General features: G+C 40.2%; 1 protein-coding gene across 1 annotated transcript in view; it reads left to right on the top strand.

The window, feature by feature from the left end:
• The window catches only part of LOC124795898, a 72,869-nt gene that overhangs the window by 9,572 nt on the left and 42,026 nt on the right, over positions 1–21,271 (top strand). Inside the window, exons 2-3 of the mRNA XM_047259978.1 lie at positions 442–571; positions 19,756–19,897. Of these exons, the coding sequence (XP_047115934.1) occupies positions 442–571; positions 19,756–19,897 (272 nt within the window). The remainder of the gene's footprint in view (positions 1–441; positions 572–19,755; positions 19,898–21,271) is intronic.

Below are 21,271 nucleotides of genomic sequence, written 5' to 3'. Positions count from 1 at the left end.
ATAAGTAAGACAACAATGTTTGTGACTGGTAGCGATCTCTGCTGAGGAACCTTTTGATTATTTTGAAACAGTTAAGGTCGAGTAACGTTCTGTATGGCTTTAAATTGCAAGTATCACAATGTTCAGATGGAAATTCAGACAGTGAAAAGTAAGAAATAAGAATGGACGATATTCTGTCATTCAAATATGTGATATATGTTGCGGTAACGAACAGATTTTATGAGAGTTCTTGGATGTTACACTTTTGTTCCCCCTGGTCAGTGACATTTAGGATAAGCACGCCAATTTGCATTCCACTTTGTGATAAGTCTCATTGTTCGACTGGGAAATCGGGCAACTTTATGATTCTGTGGATTACTTGGTCCTTATAAGTAGAAAAATTGTGCATTTCTAGATTGGAATGTTGCTGTTCTTAGCAGTCTCTTCGCCGTCTGTTTTCAGGGAGTGTGTCCGTTCTCGGGCGAAGCGGCTGAAGATGAACCTATGAGCGCGAAGTATCAGAAACCGCCGGACCACAGCAATTCTGAGCCGTTTAAGGAAGGACGCCGCAATAAAGTGCATCCTGACATAGGTAATAAGTGCATTTTGTTATAAAATCGTAGTTTCAGTCATTCATATATCTCATATCTTTCTCTAACATCAAGCCGAGATACATAACACTATGACTGCCCAGTGTTAAAGAAAGCAGTTAATTTTTTTCATTAGTCAGGCCATGCATTCCTTCTCCATACTCCGAATAGTACTGTTAATTGCCTGCATGTTGGTACATTTTGTTTCTCCACATGTTCAGTAGTTTTGTCTTTCGATTTACAGAAGGAGAAAGCTAAAAGGCGAGCTGATGTTACTATTTTTATCTTCTCTGTCCGCTCGTAGAAGTATTAGGGGGCTCAGTAACATTTTCAGATTAATCCCTTAAAACCGCCTCTTCCCTTTCTACGAGTAGCTTTCGTGACTTACTAGATGTCTTTCTTCAGATGTCTGGCTCTTCACATTTTTCAGCACTTCTGTAACGCCACTTTTGAACGGTAGTAACTAGTAGGAGGGGTCGATATGGTGGAGGCTGCACGTACATTAACATGGAGAGTTGTTCAGATGAAAACATGGCTGCCATGATTCAACTATATCTACCTTGAAACTGTGATACTTTTATCTACGAAAGTATCTCATTTCTGATACACACCCGATAAACTGAAATTTACACCTATTCTCGTTAAATCAGTTGAAGGAAAAATCTAAGTAACAGATGTTAATTGCTGTCAATTTGAAAAATTAAATTCATTATTATTTCATGAAAAACTGACACCATTATGAAGAACATTTTCCACTCAATGTGTAGAATACTGGGAATGTAATGGAATCAGCTCATTTTTTCACAGTAAAAATGTAATAACCCGAAGGGTCCACTTTTTATTCCGTAAACATGCTTCAATGTACACAAATAAGTGTGGTCTCATCAGTCCAATTTTATTCTAAACAGTTGCTCCTAACAAATAACATCTAAAAATTTAAAAGCTTTAGTGCAGTAATAAACATTTCGGATTATGTGCTGTATTTTTAAACTGAGGATGAACTCGCATGATATTTGGGTATCTTGTTTTCTACTTATACATCTCTTCAATGAAATGCACATACTGAACTACTCTTCAGTGATATCCATACCAGTGACACACGCAAAGTTTATGGTTTTCTTCATCCATGACTCCCGTCTTGTTACGGATAATGTGTAATAGTTTCTTAATTATTACATCTAAATTATCGAATCCCAAGGAAATAATTGTAATAGATTTCTTTTATTTTTTGAGTATGAGCAGGGGAGAATCCTGCACCTTGGAGAATACTTTACAGAATTTCACTTCTAGCCAGCTCTATAATGGAGGTTTAATATATTTTCTTATTCTGTTATAAATGATAGCATTCACTTCATGTGTACTGCAGTTATGTCCCGAAATTACAAAAATTACTCCGGAAACGTAAGGTTTTTCCAAATTTGAAAAATATTCCATGCTCATTTACCTAGGAGCAAATATTCTATTCAAATTCAAAAGTATTTCAGCCGAGAAAGCCCTGTCAGTACTGTATTTAATGGACTATGTGTTACAGCATTACTCTTATTACACACCAGTAAATTAAACTAAGGAGAAGTTTTATTAAAAATTTAGCTACTAGTTAAATGCGTTTTGAAATAGAAGCTATTGGAGACTAACACAAACTACCATTTTCAAGACGGGTAAAATTTTTAAGACGTCAGAGAAACTCAGTTCAGAAACTTCCTGACAGATTAAAACTGTGTGCCGGACCGAGACTCGAACACTTGAGACTGGAAACTTATTATATTTGCAAATATCACGTGTCCAATGGTAGAAGACCTTCTTCCTTTTCAAGATGGCAGACGACTGACAAAGTATGGCTTAAGTGCAGTAATAAACATTTCGGATTATGTGCTGTACTTTTAAACTGAGGATGAACTCGCATGATTTTAAAAACATACAGAATTTTGCCCACCATAAAACCCGTATCTGAAGAATTAACAATGTATTCCAGGCAGTTGGTTATACAGCGCTTAAATATCTAGAACTCGTAATATTTATGAACGCTGAAACATAACCTCATGTCTCACAACAGCAAAAACTGGAGAAACTGCTTATGACAGTCTCTTTTGCGCATTTCTTCATGTGACTAAAATTGGTCACTCGATTGAAATGCTAACCAGGAAGTGCAACTTTAATGCGGGGCCGAAGTACATTTGCATACCTGTGTGAATTGTTCGGGTCCCGTTTTCGAGCATCGTAGTTCCAGTTAACATACGCGGAATCGCGTACGGTTGGTAGCAATGGACCAAACGACTATCAGGGAACTTGTATCAAAGTAGCCGAGGAAATTGCCCCGTGCGTAGGGGTGCCAGATGGAAAGCTATTAAAATAAGACATTTATTACTGAGAAGTAGGATTATTTTAAAAATAGTTAAGTATTAAAATAATTATTTCATGTTAGCTTACAAGAAAAAATTACGTGCTTGGTTTTAATCAAGAACATATAAGTTCCGACTCGAGTGATGTTACGTTTATGTTTATCAATGGCACCTACTTTGGTACAAAGTGATAAGCTTATTTATTGGAGCATGTAACAGTAAAACTGTTCACAAGACATATCCCTGAAACGGTATTTCACCATTGCAATCCCCTCAACTGTCCGTGGCAAAAGGCGGTTTTCCTTCTTTAGTTTACTAAGATGTTATAAAGGCATTGTGTCCTGGATTGGAAAAGCAGAACTGTAAAAATTTTCAGTAACTGCGAGAAAGGTTCAGCTCATGTAGACTTTAGCAGTCGAAGAATTAACATCAATTTTAAAATCTTAAGTAAATCTGTTTCTGTGCCACCAATTACCTGAATTGACGTAACGCTATAAATTACAGAATTGCTCAAACATTTCAGAACCATCAATACCAATACCCTTCTTTTGCAGCTATTGTGTGCAGAATTAGAATTTTTCAAACTGAAAGTTTCTTACGTCTCCTTATTTCACCGACTTCAGGTGCTTGAACCATTCGTTCAGATCAGCTGAGCAAAGCAAGTTCGCACATTTTCACGAAAATAGGCGCCTCTAGAGACTGAATTTTCTTCTAAACTGATAAACTTTTTAAGCTACAAACGACATTTAATGAAGTTCGACCCATTTCCATTCAAATTTTCTCTTTGTTTCCAGTACTCGGACACTTTTGAATTTCGTCTTACTTCCGTAAAACTCTTCTTTGAAAGAAGAATGTTTTTGCCATAGTTTATCTGAAAATTTTACATACTCTTCTTTCCACTATTGAAAACAATGCCCAGCGGTTCTGAAGATATTTCAGTTTACTACAGTTGGTATTTGTAGGCATCCAAAAATTTCAATAAATATGCATATAGTCAGTGGCCGCTGCTAACATGTTAACTGCAGTTTTGCTGAAAAAAACGGATGTCACTTTCAGAAAATAATAGCCGATCGAAGGAAACATGACAATAACATTTTTCTTCCTGCTCACACTACGAACTTACGCATATTGTCCAGAAGTGAACCACATCTTTCATGCTAATACCATACCACTTGAAAACGTTCCTTTCACACTTCAAGGAGCTTTGACTCTGAAGTGGAATCTCATTTATCCACAATGGGTGGAAGCGTAGGCCATCCATCCAGATTATCGAAATTCTAGATAAATTCGGAAAAAATTATAAGAGCATAGGTTAAATCCCGTAAACGCACAGGTTAAATTTATTTTCACTTAAATATGCAAATTTAAACATAAATTTTAAGATATTGAAAAAAAAACAGTGAATTTTATGCACTGAAATAATCAATAGTTTCTTCTGAGTCAGATCTCGTAAGTCGTTTATGTACGATACGTTCTCAGAGGCATTTCACCAGCATAAGTTCCGTCGAAGTTGCTTCCTCTTTGCGTTCCAAATAAACCATTTTTTGTCCAGTTACGTCGTTGTCTCTGTATATACCATAAGGCCTTCATAATGGGCCTCAACTTAGTCAGTTAATCCATTATCACTGTCGACGTCTGCAGTTGTACAGACTGGAATCATTCCGTCATAAGGAATCATCCTTTTGACACAAAAATCATGTTCGCTTCACATTATTCTTCCAATTTGACACCGTTGTAGTTCCAACACTAAAATTAGCCACAATATTTTTTCAGGAATTGTTCATTATTCATTCCATACTGCGCGTCTAACTTTTTACCTATGGATACTACCACGTTCATTGACTTTTATGTCATTTTTCATTTGACACAAGTGGGGCGTTACAGTTCTGCACAACTCGGTGTTATCGTGTTACCTAACACCGTGCCACAATCCATGTATGACGGTTGGCTAAAATTAAATTTAATGAATGCTGTTGATGACTGCTGCCCCTATTATTTCCGAAGTATCAAATGCTGATAGATTATTGTACTTAAGTAAACAATCCGGACGAACCGAAAATTCGGATTAATACGAGCTGGGCAAACGACGTTCCGCTGTAATAACATCTTCATTTGAAATTGAAATTATACTGGGTGATTCAGAAGATATGCAAATAGTAAAAATAAAAAAAATGTTCATATAAACATAGATCCGCAAATGTTTAGTTACTGAGCTACGGCTAATAAACGATTTTTCCTAAAATTTTGCAATTTCGCTGATATGAAGCCATTGAAGCTAAAGTAAAGTGTGATTTCCATTTATTTTCTTGTTATTGATTTGATGAATCTAATAAAACATGTCCCAGACATGTATCTCCAGTAGTTTTCCAGAACATCCAGTGAAGCAAAGAAGTAATTTCTTACAATGTTTAATTTATTAACTACTTAGCCCAATTTATTTTCTAAATTCTTGACAATCGCACAAAGCTTTCAACAGAAGTTGTAGAGAATTTAATTTTGGAAAATGTTGGTAATAAAGTTAACTGAAACTGTATGAATATGTCGGATAATCTGTTTTTATTAATACCATAGCACCTGTGAATTCGTATTAAACCGGAAAAAACAAAGCTCAGTATTAAGGAAGTTGTACAGTGTACATACAATTTCATAATACATTCACTATATGACCAAAAATATCTCCATCGAGTTCAATGCATTTAGCTGCACGTGTATGAACAGATTTTGGTGTTCGTTTCAGTTTTACAGGGTTGATCTTAATTTCGTCTATTGCACTCATAATGCGAGCAATTAATGCCTCACGTGTATTGACTTCGCCCTCATAATTTATGTCTTTCATCCATTCCCATACACAAAAATCCATTGGTGTTAAATCGGACAATCTGGATTTCCACAGACGTGTAGCACCATGACCAGTCCATTTCTGGGGAAAATGTTCATTCAAATGTGTAGCAACTATGTTGGTGAACTGTGGCGGAGCGCCGTAATGTTGAAAATATATTTGCAACCGCGTGGCAAGTGGAACATCTTCGAGCAAGCGGGGCATTTCCTCTTGAAGGAATTGTAAGTACGTCTCGCCAGTTAGATGTCCTGGGGAAATGAATGGTTCAATAAAGTGCATGTTGATTATACTACACCACACATTTATGCTAAATCGCTGCTGAGTATTGCGTTGCACTGTTGCATGTGGGTTTGCGTCAGACCATACGTGCTCGTTATGTAAATTGTTTATACCATCTCGAATAAACTGTGCCTCATCAGTAAATAAGATGCATTTGTGTGACTGCCGATTAGTAATTAACCAGTTGCGCAACTCCAAGCGAATGGCAGGATCTCTCGGATGTAAATGATGCACTTTTTTATGGTAAGGATACAGATTATTGTACTTCATTGTACGCCATACCTCAGATTGTGAAATGCCAAATCGTTCAGAAATATGTCGTTTATATGAAATGCCAAATCGTTCAGAGATATGTCGCTTACTCATACCCGGGCTACGTTGGACAGCATCCATAATACCATCATCATCATCATCGTCTTCACGTATCGAGCGCTCGTACTGATTATGATGCTAGGTAGAGAACCTGTCTCCTGCAAAATTCGAAATACTTCACTAATGGTTCGTGAATTCGGAATCCTCCGAGTTAGATAACGTACGTGGTATTCGTTAACTCCAACCGTAGCATTACCATCACATTTGCCATATACAAACACCATATCGGCATATTCCTCTGTCGTAAATTTGAAAGGCATCCCTATTTCATAAATAACCTAGAAACAACAACAGTTACTATGTGGTTTTACTTAAATACACTTTTGTTATTATGGTCTTTCTCCGAACAATACAGAAAACTGGCTCGATTCAAGGTTAGGAAACGACTGAAACAGCTAACTAACGGTTGCCAACTATAATGTAAACGGTTCTGCATTCTTAATGGAAAGTAAACAAGTTTACTTACTTCTTTTGATGTTCTGGGAAACTACTGCAGATACATGTCTGGCCGGCCGGGGTGGCCGAGCGGTTCTAGGCGCTACAGTGTGGAACCGCGCGACCGCTACGGTCGCAGGTTCGAATCCTGCCTCGGGCATGGGTGTGTGTGTAATGTCCTTAGGTTAGTTAGGTTTAAGTAGTTCTAAGTTCTAGGGGACTGATGACCTCAGAAGTTAAGTCCCATAGTGCTCAGAGCCATTTGAACCGTACATGTCTGGGACGTGTTCTATTAGATTCACCAGACCAATAGCAACAAAATAAATGGAAATCGCGCTTCACTTTAACCTCGTACAGTTTAGCGATGGTTTCATACACTCCTGGAAATTGAAATAAGAACACCGTGAATTCATTGTCCCAGGAAGGGGAAACTTTATTGACACATTCCTGGGGTCAGATACATCACATGTTCACACTGACAGAACCACAGGCACATAGACACAGGCAACAGAGCATGCACAATGTCGGCACTAGTACAGTGTATATCCACCTTTCGCAGCAATGCAGGCTGCTATTCTCCCATGGAGACGATCGTAGAGATGCTGGATGTAGTCCTGTGAAACGGCTTGCCATGCCATTTCCACCTGGCGCCTCAGTTGGACCAGCGTTCGTGCTGGACGTGCAGACCGCGTGAGACGACGCTTCATCCAGTCCCAAACATGCTCAATGGGGGACAGATCCGGAGATCTTGCTGGCCAGGGTAGTTGACTTACACCTTCTAGAGCACGTTGGGTGGCACGGGATACATGCGGACGTGCATTGTCCTGTTGGAACAGCAAGTTCCCTTGCCGGTCTAGGAATGGTAGAACGATGGGTTCGATGACGGTTTGGATGTACCGTGCACTATTCAGTGTCCCCTCGACGATCACCAGTGGTGTACGGCCAGTGTAGGAGATCGCTCCCCACACCATGATGCCGGGTGTTGGCCCTGTGTGCCTCGGTCGTATGCAGTCCTGATTGTGGCGCTCACCTGCACGGCGCCAAACACGCATACGACCATCATTGGCACCAAGGCAGAAGCGACTCTCATCGCTGAAGACGACACGTCTCCATTCGTCCCTCCATTCACGCCTGTCGCGACACCACTGGAGGCGGGCTGCACGATGTTGGGGCGTGAGCGGAAGACGGCCTAACGGTGTGCGGGACCGTAGCCCAGCTTCATGGAGACGGTTGCGAATGGTCCTCGCCGATACCCCAGGAGCAACAGTGCCCCTAATTTGCTGGGAAGTGGCGGTGCGGTACCCTACGGCACTGCGTAGGATCCTACGGTCTTGGCGTGCATCCGTGCGTCGCTGCGGTCCGGTCCCAGGTCGACGGGCACGTGCACCTTCCGCCGACCACTGGCGACAACATCGATGTACTGTGGAGACCTCACGCCCCACGTGTTGAGCAATTCGGCGGTACGTCCACCCGGCCTCCCGCATGCCCACTATACGCCCTCGCTCAAAGTCCGTCAACTGCACATACGGTTCACGTCCACGCTGTCGCGGCATGCTACCAGTGTTAAAGACTGCGATGGAGCTCCGTATGCCACGGCAAACTGGCTGACACTGACGGCGGCGGTGCACAAATGCTGCGCAGTTAGCGCCATTCGACGGCCAACACCGCGGTTCCTGGTGTGTCCGCTGTGCCGTGCGTGTGATCATTGGTTGTACAGCCCTCTCGCAGTGTCCGGAGCAAGTATGGTGGGTCTGACACACCGGTGTCAATGTGTTCTTTTTTCCATTTCCAGGAGTGTATTAGCGAAGTTGCTAAATTTCAAGCAAAGTCTTTTATTAGTTGTAACTAAACATTTGCGGACCCATGTTTATATGAACTTTTTTCATTAGTTTTACTTGTAGAATATCATATTAAAATATTTGCATATCTTCTTGAATCGCCCTGTATGCCATTGTTAAAATAGTCAGAAGCCTACCTTCGTAACAGGGGAGGCATTAAAGAAAATTAATATATCAACCAAAATATTTTAAAAGTTAAATTCATATAGAGTAAAATGCCAGATGTTATACTGTATTTAAATGCCTGCCGGACACAACCAAAGGACGAAAAAAATTGGGCACGTCATCATTTTTCTGGACGGTTGATAACACTACTCTGCCACGTGATCTGTAAAATGACTCTGATAAAATTTTGAAGCATTGCGTCGTTCACATTTTGTCTGCCACCATCACATAAGAAAATTATTTTGTATAAATTAGTAAGTTTACACACATGTATGAAACTCTTATTCAGTAAATGTTTTAGTCTTGTACAAAATTTAAAAACAAGTTCTTAATTCTGCATGATTTTTTCGCTCTGCATTTTTTTAGGAAACAGTTCTTATAAAAAATTTGAATGTCTCAGATCTTGGCAGCCTGAACGCTCACCTATGTTGAGATTACTTCCGTTTCATTACTCATCATAATTGTTATAACGGTTCAAAATTATTGACTAATGACGTATCATTATAAGAATTCACATAGCAAATTGCATTTGTTGAACACTTTACATTTGATGCACTTGAAGTCACACCCTTTTGTATGACATGTAGCTAATACTACAAAACCACTCGTAACTGTTAAGGGAAGCATCTGATCACTGCACTGCGAGACTGTCAACAGAAGCAATCTCACAGAAAAACCAAATGGGTATTATCCCTCGCGATACTGGGGTGACCGGGGGGTGGGGGAGCAGGCAGTACTTTATGCCCACCTTTTGAAAGTATTGTGATCTAGCCAGTTTCTCTATATTTCAAAATTTTGTGGAAGGATTTATTGTTTTTAATGAATTTTTGTACCAGATTCAATAAATGTTTTTAATTTTTCAGTTCAATTTAACTTAAAAATTTAAGTCTCAGTAGTAAATGTCACTTTCTCCAGTGAAGATCATATTCAGGAACTCCAGGTTCAGGGCCTTACTTACTCATCAATATCTCTTTAAAATTTATGTTGAGAATAAAAGTAAACAACAATGAACGAAATTTGCATTTTCACTTACTGAAAAAAGCATTGATATTGCTGAGAGTGTGTTTTCAGGTTCTGAACCGTGATTACGCATCAGAACTTATTTAAAAAGTATGTTGTTAATATAATTCAACAACAGTTAACGAATTTCGTTTTTTTTTAATTTTTTGGGTTGGGCACAAAGTCGTCCCCTCTCCTTCCCACGCCTCTTTATGAAAAATGCCTTGGTATTGACAGAGTTATATGGGAGATTTTTCTTTAAGAATTATCGTTTCACAGAACTTAATTGAGGGGCTGAGACTACAAATGCTAGAAGTGACATTTCACAAGAAAATTATCTAAATGCACATTTGGAAAGCTAAAGTGTGGCTCTCTTCTGAGTAAAAGAACTACAAATGATTTCCTGAGTAGTGCCACACACTGTGATAATAAAAAAGTTTAAGCTCTAAGCCAATGCCTGGACTGCATTTAAAATACAACTAGTATAAATGAAACGGTGGACAGAAAGAGAATTGGTGCTATCTTTAACGAAAGTTTAGGTCTGTATTTTGTAAGTGCAGGAATAGCCAAATATATAACCCTTAAGAGTATTTACAGTAATATACAATGCAATGCCATATTTTGAAATACAGCTTGTACATCTTCAGGCAAATCGGCATATTGACACAATAGATCATAAGGTCTTTGAACCTGGTGATGCATGTATGAAATGTGGTAATGACTTTGAGCTCTCTGAAAAGCCAAAGAAATCCTTCAAACATATATATCTTTTCCAAAACGGGGAAAAGAGTAATGTAGATCAGCAGAAAATGTTCCGTGGTGGAAATGAAAACAGAAAATGTTCTTTCAGTTAAAGCCATGGAGACCATAGCAGGGGATAAAGTGGCCAAAAGACACGGAAGGAAACAAAATACAAAGGAGGAACATCTGGTGGAGCTGAATCAGCAAAGAAAATCCTCTTAACATTGCAGTTCAAGTATTTACGCAACAATGCTCTTGTGTTTATAGGAACACAAGATCACGGCAATATCGCATCACGATTGTGTGTGAATTACATCAGTATGCGGTTAAGACAACCGGAGTTACGCGCTGGTCATGACACTGTCACGTAACAGTTGTGTGTCGGATGTGAAAGTACAGTTACACTTGGGAAATGAACGTAGAGGAGCAGATGCAGTAATCCTGCATCGCCGTTCTATGCAGGGTCCTAGCGGAGGTAGTTTGCAGTTGCCTTCATCAGACCTATTATGAAATATCAAGGGTGTACCTGTGTCGTGTGGATGACGATGATCAGTGCTTGGACAATGTAGTGTTGGGTTTGTGTTGTTATAGATAAAAGGAATGGTGATGGAATATAGGTTACTCCTCTCGAACAGCACAAAGGGAGCCGTCGAGATTAGCGTCCCTTCTGAAGGATGGATCACCGTCAGGACATCGGCGCAAAGACCGATGATCAGTAACTTTATACCACCGCGTCTCCTTCCCTTGTCGGCCGAATACTGATTGTGAAAATTTCATCTACCAACGACCTCTCCGCAGAGGCAGGTGCTGTTGAATGTGATTGACCTTCAACTTCTGTATGACGTGCTAAATAGGAAATCCCCTATCTCAGTGCTTTCTTGTGTGGGCATTGTAGCAGAATAGGCTATTTAATGTTCAACAGTTATTGTGGGGTACAAGAAAATTATAGTAAGCTGCTAAATCGGTTCAGATCTCTGTATTGTAACATTAATTTTCAGAACATTACACCATATCAATATTTACATACCTATCTTCGGATTTTTGTTGAAAAATGTGAGAAATAGTAATTTTCCCCGTTCCCCATTGTGAAGTAAAATGATGTATAATATTTCACATACAAGAATTAGTCGCAAGTAAAAATCCTAATATATATTTCGCATACAGAAATTACTATAAACGTTTATGCTTCATATATAGTGCATACATGGATATCCTCGACAATGCTGACGAGCCCTGCACATGAATTGTGAGCCCGCTTGAGACACACGCTACGTCTGATCCAGTTCTCTCAGAGTAGTCAAGATAGTAAAGGGATTCTTCGGCTTTTCCAAATTTGCCAGTATCATTGGACGAATTCGGCTGCTTTGGTTTTAAGGATGTTTTGGAGCTTCTTAGTTATTTTCTATCCAGTTGCAGCTATACGTTTTTGCTTGCATCAGAATTTTCCTGGACTAGATCAAGGTGCTTTCTTGCAGACTTGCAGACTTGCAGACCTATATAGCTTGGTTTTATTCTGTTTTTTCTTTATCCGCGTTAGTTAAAGGGAGAGAAAGAAACATAGTAGGTGAATACGGACTGAGGCTAAGAAATGAAAGAGGAAGCCGCCTGGTAGAATTTTGCGCAGAGCATAACTAAATCATAGCTAACACTTGGTTCAAGAATCATGAAAGAAGGTTGTATACATGGAAGAACCTTGGAGATACTAGACGGTTTCAGATAGATTATATAATGATAAGACAGAGATTTAGGAACCAGGTATTAAATTGTAAGACATTTCCAGGGGCAGATGAGGACTCTGAGCACAATCTATTGGTTATGAACTGTAGATTAAAACTGAAGAAACTGCAGAAAGGTGGGAATTTAAGGAGATGGGACCTGGACAAACTGATTACACCAGAGGTTGTACAGAGTTTCAGGGAGAGCATAAGGAAACAATTGTCACAAATGGGGGACAGAAATACAATAGAAGAAGAATGGGTAGCTCTAAGGGATGAAGTAGTGAAGGCAGCAGAGGATCAAGTAGGTAAAAAGACGAGGGCTAGTAGAAATCCTTGGGTAACAGAAGAAATATTGGTAACAGAAGAAATATTGAATTTAATTGATGAAAGGAGAAAACATAAAAATGCAGTAAATGAAGCAGGCAAAAAGGAGATCGACAGGAAATGCAAAATGGCTAAACAGGGATGGCTAGAGGACAAATGTAGGGATGTTGAGGCTTATCTCACTAGGGGTAAGATAGATACTGCCTACAGGAAAATTAAAGATACCTTTGGAGAAAGGAGAACCACTTCCACGAATATCAAGAGCTCATATGGAAAACCAGTTCTAAGCAAAGAAGGGAAAGCAGAAAGGTGGAAGGAGTATATAGAGGGTCCATACAAGGACGATGTACTTGAGGACAATATTATGTAAATCGACGAGGATGTAGATGAAGATGAAGTGGGAGATACGATACTGCGAGAAGAGTTTGACAGAGCACTGAAGGACCTGAGTCGAAACAAGGCCCACGGAGTAGACAATATTCCATTGGAACTACTGACGGCCGTGGGAGAGCCAGTCCTGATAAGACTCTACCATCTGGTGAGCAAGATGTATGAAACAGGCGAAATACCCTCAGACTTCAAGAAGAATATAATAATTCCAATCCCAAAGAAAGCAGGTGTTGACAGATGTGAAAATTACCGAACTATCAGCTTAATAAGTCACAGCTGCAAAATACTAACACGAATTCTTTACAGACGAATGGAAAAACTAGTAGAAGCCAACCTCGGGGAAGATCAGTTTGGATTCCGTAGAAACACTGGAACACGTGAGGCAATACTGACCTTACGACTTATCTTAGAAGAAAGATTAAGGAAAGGCAAACCTACGTTTCTAGCATTTGTGGACTTAGAGAAAGCTTTTGACAATGTTGACTGGAATACTCTCTTTCAAATTCTAAAGGTGGCAGGGGTAAAATACAGGGAGCGAAAGGCTATTTACAATTTGTACAGAAACCAGATGGCAGTTTATAAGAGTCGAGGGACATGAAAGGGAAGCAGTGGTTGGGAAGGGAGTAAGACAGGGTTGTAGCCTCTCCCCGATGTTGTTCAATCTGTATATTGAGCAAGCAGTAAAGAAAACAAAAGAAAAATTCGGAGTAGGTATTAAAATCCATGGAGAAGAAATAAAAACTTTGAGGTTCGCCGATGACATTGTAATTCTGTCAGAGACAGCAAAGGACTTGGAAGAGCAGTTGAACGGAATGGAAAGTGTCTTTAAAGGAGGGTATAAAATGTACATCATCAAAAGCAAAACGAGGATAATGGAATGTTGTCGAATTAAATCGGGTGATGCTGAGGTAATTAGATTAGGAAATGAGACACTTAAAGTAGTAAAGGAGTTCTGCTAGTTGGGGAGCAAAATAACTGATGATGGTCGAAGTAGAGAGGATATAAATTGTAGACTGGCAATGGCAAGGAAAGCGTTTCTGAAGAAAAGAAATTTGTTAACATCGATTATAGATTCAAGTGTCAGGAAGTCGTTTCTGAAAGTCTTTGTATGGAGTGTAGCCATGTATGATGCAAATCGTGGACGATAAATAGTTTAGAGAAAAAGAGAATAGAAGCTTTTGAAATGTGGTGCTACAGAAGGGTGCTGAAGATTAGATGGGTAGATCACATAACTAATGAGGAGGTATTGAATAGAATTGGGGAGAAGAGGAGCTTGTGGCACAACTTGACTAGAAGAAGGGATCGGTTGGTAGGACATGTTCTGAGACATCGAGGGATCACCAATTTAGTATTGGAGGGCAGCGTGGAGGGTAAAAATCGTAGAGGGAGACCAAGAGATGAATACACCAAGCAGATTCAGAAGGATGTAGGTTGCAGTAGGTACTGGGAGATGAAGAAGCTTGCACAGGATAGAGTAGCATGGAGAGCTGCATCAAACCAGTCTCAGGACTGAAGACCACAACAGCAACAACAACAACAATTAATTCCTAACAATGAGAAATGTCATATTATCTATTTTGCTCACATTTTTTGACAAGCATTTGTTTTTCTATGCTACTTTTGGAATTGGTGATATGCTCTCCGGTTAAATTACGTAAAAATGAAGTTGAGGGTACAAGCAAAACAATGGTAATGATTTAGTTTAATTGCAATAGACATATGTTTACTTACTTGTGAGATATTAAGACCTGAATATTGCAGAAACGTCCAGGAAAAACGCATCTATATAGAAAAAGGAAGAATACAACAAGTGCTGATGTCGACGTATTGTTAAATACTTCGCTTCGACCTCTCGATATATTTCGAACAATATACAGGAGACGGTGACATACATATGGAAAAAAACATGGTTACTCCGTTCTGTCTTCCTACCCCGTACTGCCAATGAAACTTAACGATGTTATTCGTGAGTAGCGTAAATTGAGTTTCTCGAAATGGAGCTGCTCTGTCTAAATTGATCATAAAACGCACGAAAGGTTTCACTTGTGTACAAAGCGAACGAGAGTAGTGAATGGGCACGGCGAACGCGATCACACGCCTATTTGTCATTCAGTTTTGCAGACTATATTTCGGTGTCTGGGGACCATCCGCATGCAGCCCATCCCAGCAGATTGTGCGCATAATTATGTGGCCAGCGCAGGGACGTATTCCCCATGAATGCAATGCATGCACTGGACACTCTATTGAATATATGAGTCGTTAAGTCACAAATATTCGATCACAAATGTTCGTTATAGCCCTAATCGTAATAATTAAATCATAATATTGAACAGTACCAATTTCACAGTTGGTATTTTCTTTCCTTTGAACCGACAGCTGATTCCCCTGCTGTACAAGGTGCACCTGCATGGACGCTTTCTTGTAATGGTTCACGAAATGTATAAGCCAGGCGATGTGGTAGTCTCGACCCCAATTTGGCCGTTTGCTATATCACAAAATGCTCATGTGAAACACAGATAGATAAGAGGCATTTAATAAGAAGATTGCATTCAGCACGTTTTCTCTTCCGATCCCCTGAATTCTGCGTGCATTAGTGAGTTTCGTGACAGATGAAAGCATCGTGTTTAATGTGACTGAATCATATCTTAGCCGGCAGCTTCGCAAAATGAGTAATTACAATATTGATGTCATGGTAAGTGTTTCTAATGAATCTTTCCACTCACGGCCATTCGGTGAAAAGTTAGAAGTTGTTGAGAATGTTCGACCAACTCCCCGCCCCAGTATTTTAAGGACAGAGAACAAATCCAGAAATTTCATACGAACATTTAATTCTGATAATTACAAAAAAATAGGTAATGCGACAGTCAAACATTGTGGAAACTCTTCTGTTGGCCATGTTTGTTTCTTGGGAAGGATAAATCTCCTTAGAACAGTATATATCGTGGTTATTCGGAACTTGATGTTGTGCACACTGCTGTTTCTCGGTACGAAAACTCAGAATCTCATACCTATACATGGCTAGGTGTACATACATTTGGTAAAGTTGAAATGGTTTGCTATTAGATGAACATTAGATGAACAGTACAGAAACATGCAAACACATTGAATTAGTGAAACAGAACTAGGAAATACTTGGAGTGAATGGGTCATTTGCTTTTTGGGAAAACTAGGATTATCATTTCGAGAACACAGGAAGAGCTGCGACTCCAACAGTTGAGGAAATTACTTTGGAAAATCAACAAAATTAAGTCACATTTGCCATCAATTAAACACATTTATATCTTAATTATATTACGAGATTTTCGATTTAACTTCCTTTAGTGTCTGTTTGAAGAACTGTTTCACTGACTGACCTTACATTTAGCATTATGCATTCTGCATCCATAGAATTACATTACGCAGCAAAGAAATGGAAGACTTGAAAGCTGTGCCTTAAGAGATATAATGTCTTTGAGAAAATGTGGTGTAAGGCTGAAAGAACAGCAGAGCTGACTTCCACTACAGATCAAACCATGGTGAGAGGATAATAATACACACACGTACAACTGACAAGTTTCATGTTTCATGCATTACCAACATTTTCAGGATACGCCACTCGGCCAGGAGTTGTTTCATGCATCATGTTTCGATTCAATAACAAATTACTGTCCGCTGCTGAGAAGAATGTGCGTGGCAGCGAATCGAGTGTGCTTTGTGACATTCTCTATAGCAGAATAGTACGCAAAATTCTAAATATATTATCGCTATCATCAACATATATGACTGACTTGCCTACATGCAGTCGACGTGACTGTATTAAATCACCAGACCTTTTCAGTATGGAGGAGAGGGGGGGGGGGGGGTTGTACCTTGGAACACATTTCAGATTTTTTTCATTTTCATATCCCGTTTTAAAATGATTGCATTCACGTTTTCGCTGTAGCAGATTTTTTTCTGAAATTACAAAATTACTCTGGAAAACTGAGGAATTTCCGAATGTGAAAGAACTTTCCTTGGTACAACATGGTCGTATATCTAGGAACAAATATTCTACTGAAATTTAAAGGTATTGGAATCGTGAGAATCTCATCAATACTATATTTAATACTCTATCTGTTACATTATTACGCTGCTACTCGCCAGTACTCACTAAGTGAAAGCGAAGTTAGTAGAAGTATTATCTAAAACCAGATACAAATTAAATACATTTTGAAATAAAAGCTATTGAAAACCAACACAAGTTTCAAAATATCCATGCCGATCTACAGTGTCCAACGGGCACAATATTTCGGCGATCATACATGTCGCCATCATCAGGTGAACTGACGGACTGAGCTCCTGTGAACTTGCCGGCACAGAGATCCGTACGCTATGGATGCTCAGAGGGAACTGGGTTCGGTCGCGGCGGCGGCAGATTTAAATACCCTCCGCCCGCAGCGCGCTCCCTCCACTGTCCGCGCCCCGCGCCACGGTCGCCCGGTGGAACAGATTGCGACGGCGTCTGAGATGACGTCGGAGTGATGGCTCTGTCCGCCGTGATCGTCACAACTATACGTTTTCTCGATTTACTCTTGATTAACCCAATCGCTGGTTCCCAAGCCTTGCTAAGATTATAGCCACAGTCACGGTTTATGAGGTCGTCATTGGTGCGAATTTCGATGGACTCTCTAACAACGCTGTCCTAGTATCTCGACGCCTATACCAGAATCCTATTGCATTCATACTCCATAGCGTGATTTTCCGACTTGCTCGGATACATCAGTCGAGTGTGCCTCTGGTGTTCACGGCATCGATTCCCGACGGTACGCATCGTCTGACCAATATAAGACTTGCCACATTGGCACGGAATCTGGTACACGCCGGCCTTCCTCAACCCGAGGTCATCTTTGGCGCTCCCCACCAGCGCACGAGTTTTGTTTGGAGGACAAAACACAGTTCCGACCCGGTGTTTCTTCAAAATGCGGGCGATTTTCCCCGAGAGTGCGCCTGTATATGAAATAAACGCAGTGCCTACCTCCTCCCTCGTGATTTCATCCATCTCCACAGGTTGTGCTGTAGTGGTTGGGCGGAGAGCCAAAGATGACCTCGGTTCGAGGAAGGGCGGCGTGTACCAGATTCCGTGTCAATGTGGCAAGTCGTATATTGGTCAGACGATGCGCACCGTCGAGGATCGATGCCGTGAACACCAGAGGCACACTCGACTGATGTATCCGAGCAAGTCGGCGGTCACTGAACATTGTTTGTCTGAAAATCACGCTATGGAGTATGAACGCACGATGATTCTGGTACAGACGTCGAGATACTGGGACAGCGTTGTTAGAGAGGCCATCGAAATTCGCACCAATGGCGACCTCATAAACCGTGACTGTGGCTATAATCTTAGCAAGGCTTGGGAACCAGCGATTGGGTTAATCAAGAGTAAATCGAGAAAACGTATAGTTGTGACGACCACGGCGGACAGAGCCATCACTCCGACGTCATCTCAGACGCCGTCGCAATCTGTTCCACCGGGCGACCGTGGCGCGGGGCGCGGACAGTGGAGGGAGCGCGCCGCGGGCGGAGGGTATTTAAATCGGCCGCCGCCGCGACCGAATCAAGTTCCCTCTGAGCAGCCATAGCGTACGGATCTCCGTGCCGGCACGTTCACAGGAGCTCAGTCCGTCAGTTCACCTGATGATGGCGACATGTCTGATCGCCGAAATATTGTGCCCGTTGGACACTGTAGACCGGCAGTACACCCGTGGATATTTTGATTATCAAATACGCCGGGAGAAACTCAAGAATCACAACACAAGTTTCATTTTTCGAGACGTAAAAATAATAAAACATTATAAAAACGCAGTTAATTTGCAACTATCACATCTTCTATTGTAGAAGACTTTTTGATCAAGGTTCAAGATTGTTTCCGACTGACGAAGTATGGCTTAACTTTCCACACTTCACACAACTGGTTTTAATACTACATCGAATTTTGCACACCATAAAAGTCTGTCATACTGGACACTACTTAAATTTGTAGATCTGAAAATATTTACAAACGCTACACAAAACAAGATCCTACGTCTCACAACAAAAACAGCAAAATATTTCGGAAACTGCTTATGGCGGTCTCTAGCGCACTTTTTTTTCATATGATCCTAAATTCGGTCGATAGGTTAAAACATCGGCCTGAAAACGTCATGCGTTCTTAGATACATTGATCTCAAGATACAGCATTCTTCCCTACAATTTTACTTCCGGATTCATAATGGTCAAATTCTTCATTTGTTTGGCCGCTATCGGTAACTGTTGGATAAACGTGTTCTTTCGTAGTTCCAATGTCTTTGGAAATTTTATGTGCCTCTAAACAACAGCTACGAAAAATTAATTTGATAATGTAGCACACTAATAAAATAAAAGCGGACGAACTTAAATGGCGAACAACGAAACACGACTGAGCAAGGCTAACACCGAGTTCCACTATTAGGGAAATATTTTTCGGACGCGGGGTGGGAGGCAGCAAGAGGAAGCACTTTCCCCATACCCATTGCAAACTTTCTTCTAAACTATGTACTGCAGTTGGGCCATGCTATAAGAACCATATTCTATTTTCTTAGAGAATTTTATAAAGATAGGGTATTGGATTAAAAATCTATTGAACACGAATATTTTCCATTCGTACTTACTCGTATATGAAAGACTTTTACAAGGTCTCCTTTTTCCTGTGCGTACTTGCCTGTGGTATGTGAAGATTTATAATGTTTTTAACGCAATTTTTTTGATTTGCAGAAATCCACACAGAGGAAGAGATAAATCATCCAGTACTGGGAAAGATGAAGCTTGTAACTATACCCGTGCCAAATACACACACAGGGGAAGACTTCACCAAAGGGTATATGCTCTTCAACGACGAGGAATCGCCTGAAGAAAGGTAGACTACAACTTTGATATAATATTTTGATATAATATCCCGAAATATATGGCTATAGGAACTTTTTGAACTCCGTAAAAATCATAGTTGTAAGTCGATCGAAAATCCCTCACTGCTTTTTAGTTAATTTTATTTTAGAAGTTGAGGCTGTAATTAAATTGGAATTGACATGAATTTTAGAGATATGCGTTTATTATTACGCGTCTTCAAATATAAGGGATTTGTGGGGACGTAGAACCTGCCACATCAGTTATCTGAAAAACGCGCTCTATGCTACACGCATTGTGTATCGTTGCGAGAAAGAAAGCATTTATGTTAAGTGACGGGAGTGCGAGTGATTATTTATCGTCATAATTACCACGCCCGCTCCCCGTACATACAGACTCATCACACCATGTTCAGTTTTCACATCTGCACGTAACTATTACGCTACTCTTATGTGCCTTGTTCACATAAAAATATTTTACTTTAATTTCGTCCACATTGTTTATGAGTATCTAGTTTCACTGTGTAGATTTTTATTTGGCAGTTAGACCAAGCATCATGTTTCAAATTGAGGTTGATCGAAGGCAAAGGTTAAGATACATCCGTGCTTTCGTGATAGTACGAGCGGCTAGAAAACTGCTACACTGGACTCCAAGAAGATCTTGGCGAGGTCTTTGATGAGAGTAGCTGAATCGATAAACCTCTAATGACATCAAGCGGAATTTATTGTGTTGCCTGTGAACTGTAGATATCAGGCAAAACTGTTTATAGTGTGTATTTGTATATGAAAGGAGAAGTGACTCTCCAGGTTCGCTACTGCTGAAATATTACATGTTGAGTTTGAAATAACTTAATTAATTACTTTAATTAACTTCATGTTGTTTAGTAGCTGAAGTTTGTTGTTGTCAGAGGAGAGTCCATACTCGTTAGATGCATGAAATGGAGGCGCAAAGGACCTGCTAACATAGTAAAAAACTGATAAAGATAATGACTTAGTCAAGGCATTCGAATTCTGTCGACTCAACTAGACCTAAGAGCCACCTCGACAAGAGTCTTCGTAGGGTGTGCATATAGTTGCTGTGTCCAATAAAACCTATGTTCTGGCTTCGGCATTTACTATAACCCTCCACCTGTCGCGCAGTTGTTTTGTGCACAACACCCGGTTTATTTTATAACTGCCATCTTTCGATTCAGCATCTCGGAATGTTGATGTTAGCTATCCGTCGCGACAAATACTCTTACCTCCTGCCCCTCCCCACCTGTTTATTGTGGGTACATAAATTTATTCAGTACCAGTGTTGCTAGTTCTACTGTCTTTGCAGATTTCCTGCTTTTCAAAAAATCTACTGCTCTACTGCTGAAAAGCAAATAAAAGAGCAAGTCTACAGT

Source organism: Schistocerca piceifrons, chromosome 4 (genome assembly GCF_021461385.2).
Source record: "Schistocerca piceifrons isolate TAMUIC-IGC-003096 chromosome 4, iqSchPice1.1, whole genome shotgun sequence".
Taxonomy (NCBI): Eukaryota; Metazoa; Arthropoda; class Insecta; order Orthoptera; family Acrididae; genus Schistocerca; species Schistocerca piceifrons.
This window is presented reverse-complemented; position numbering and strand designations above follow the sequence as displayed.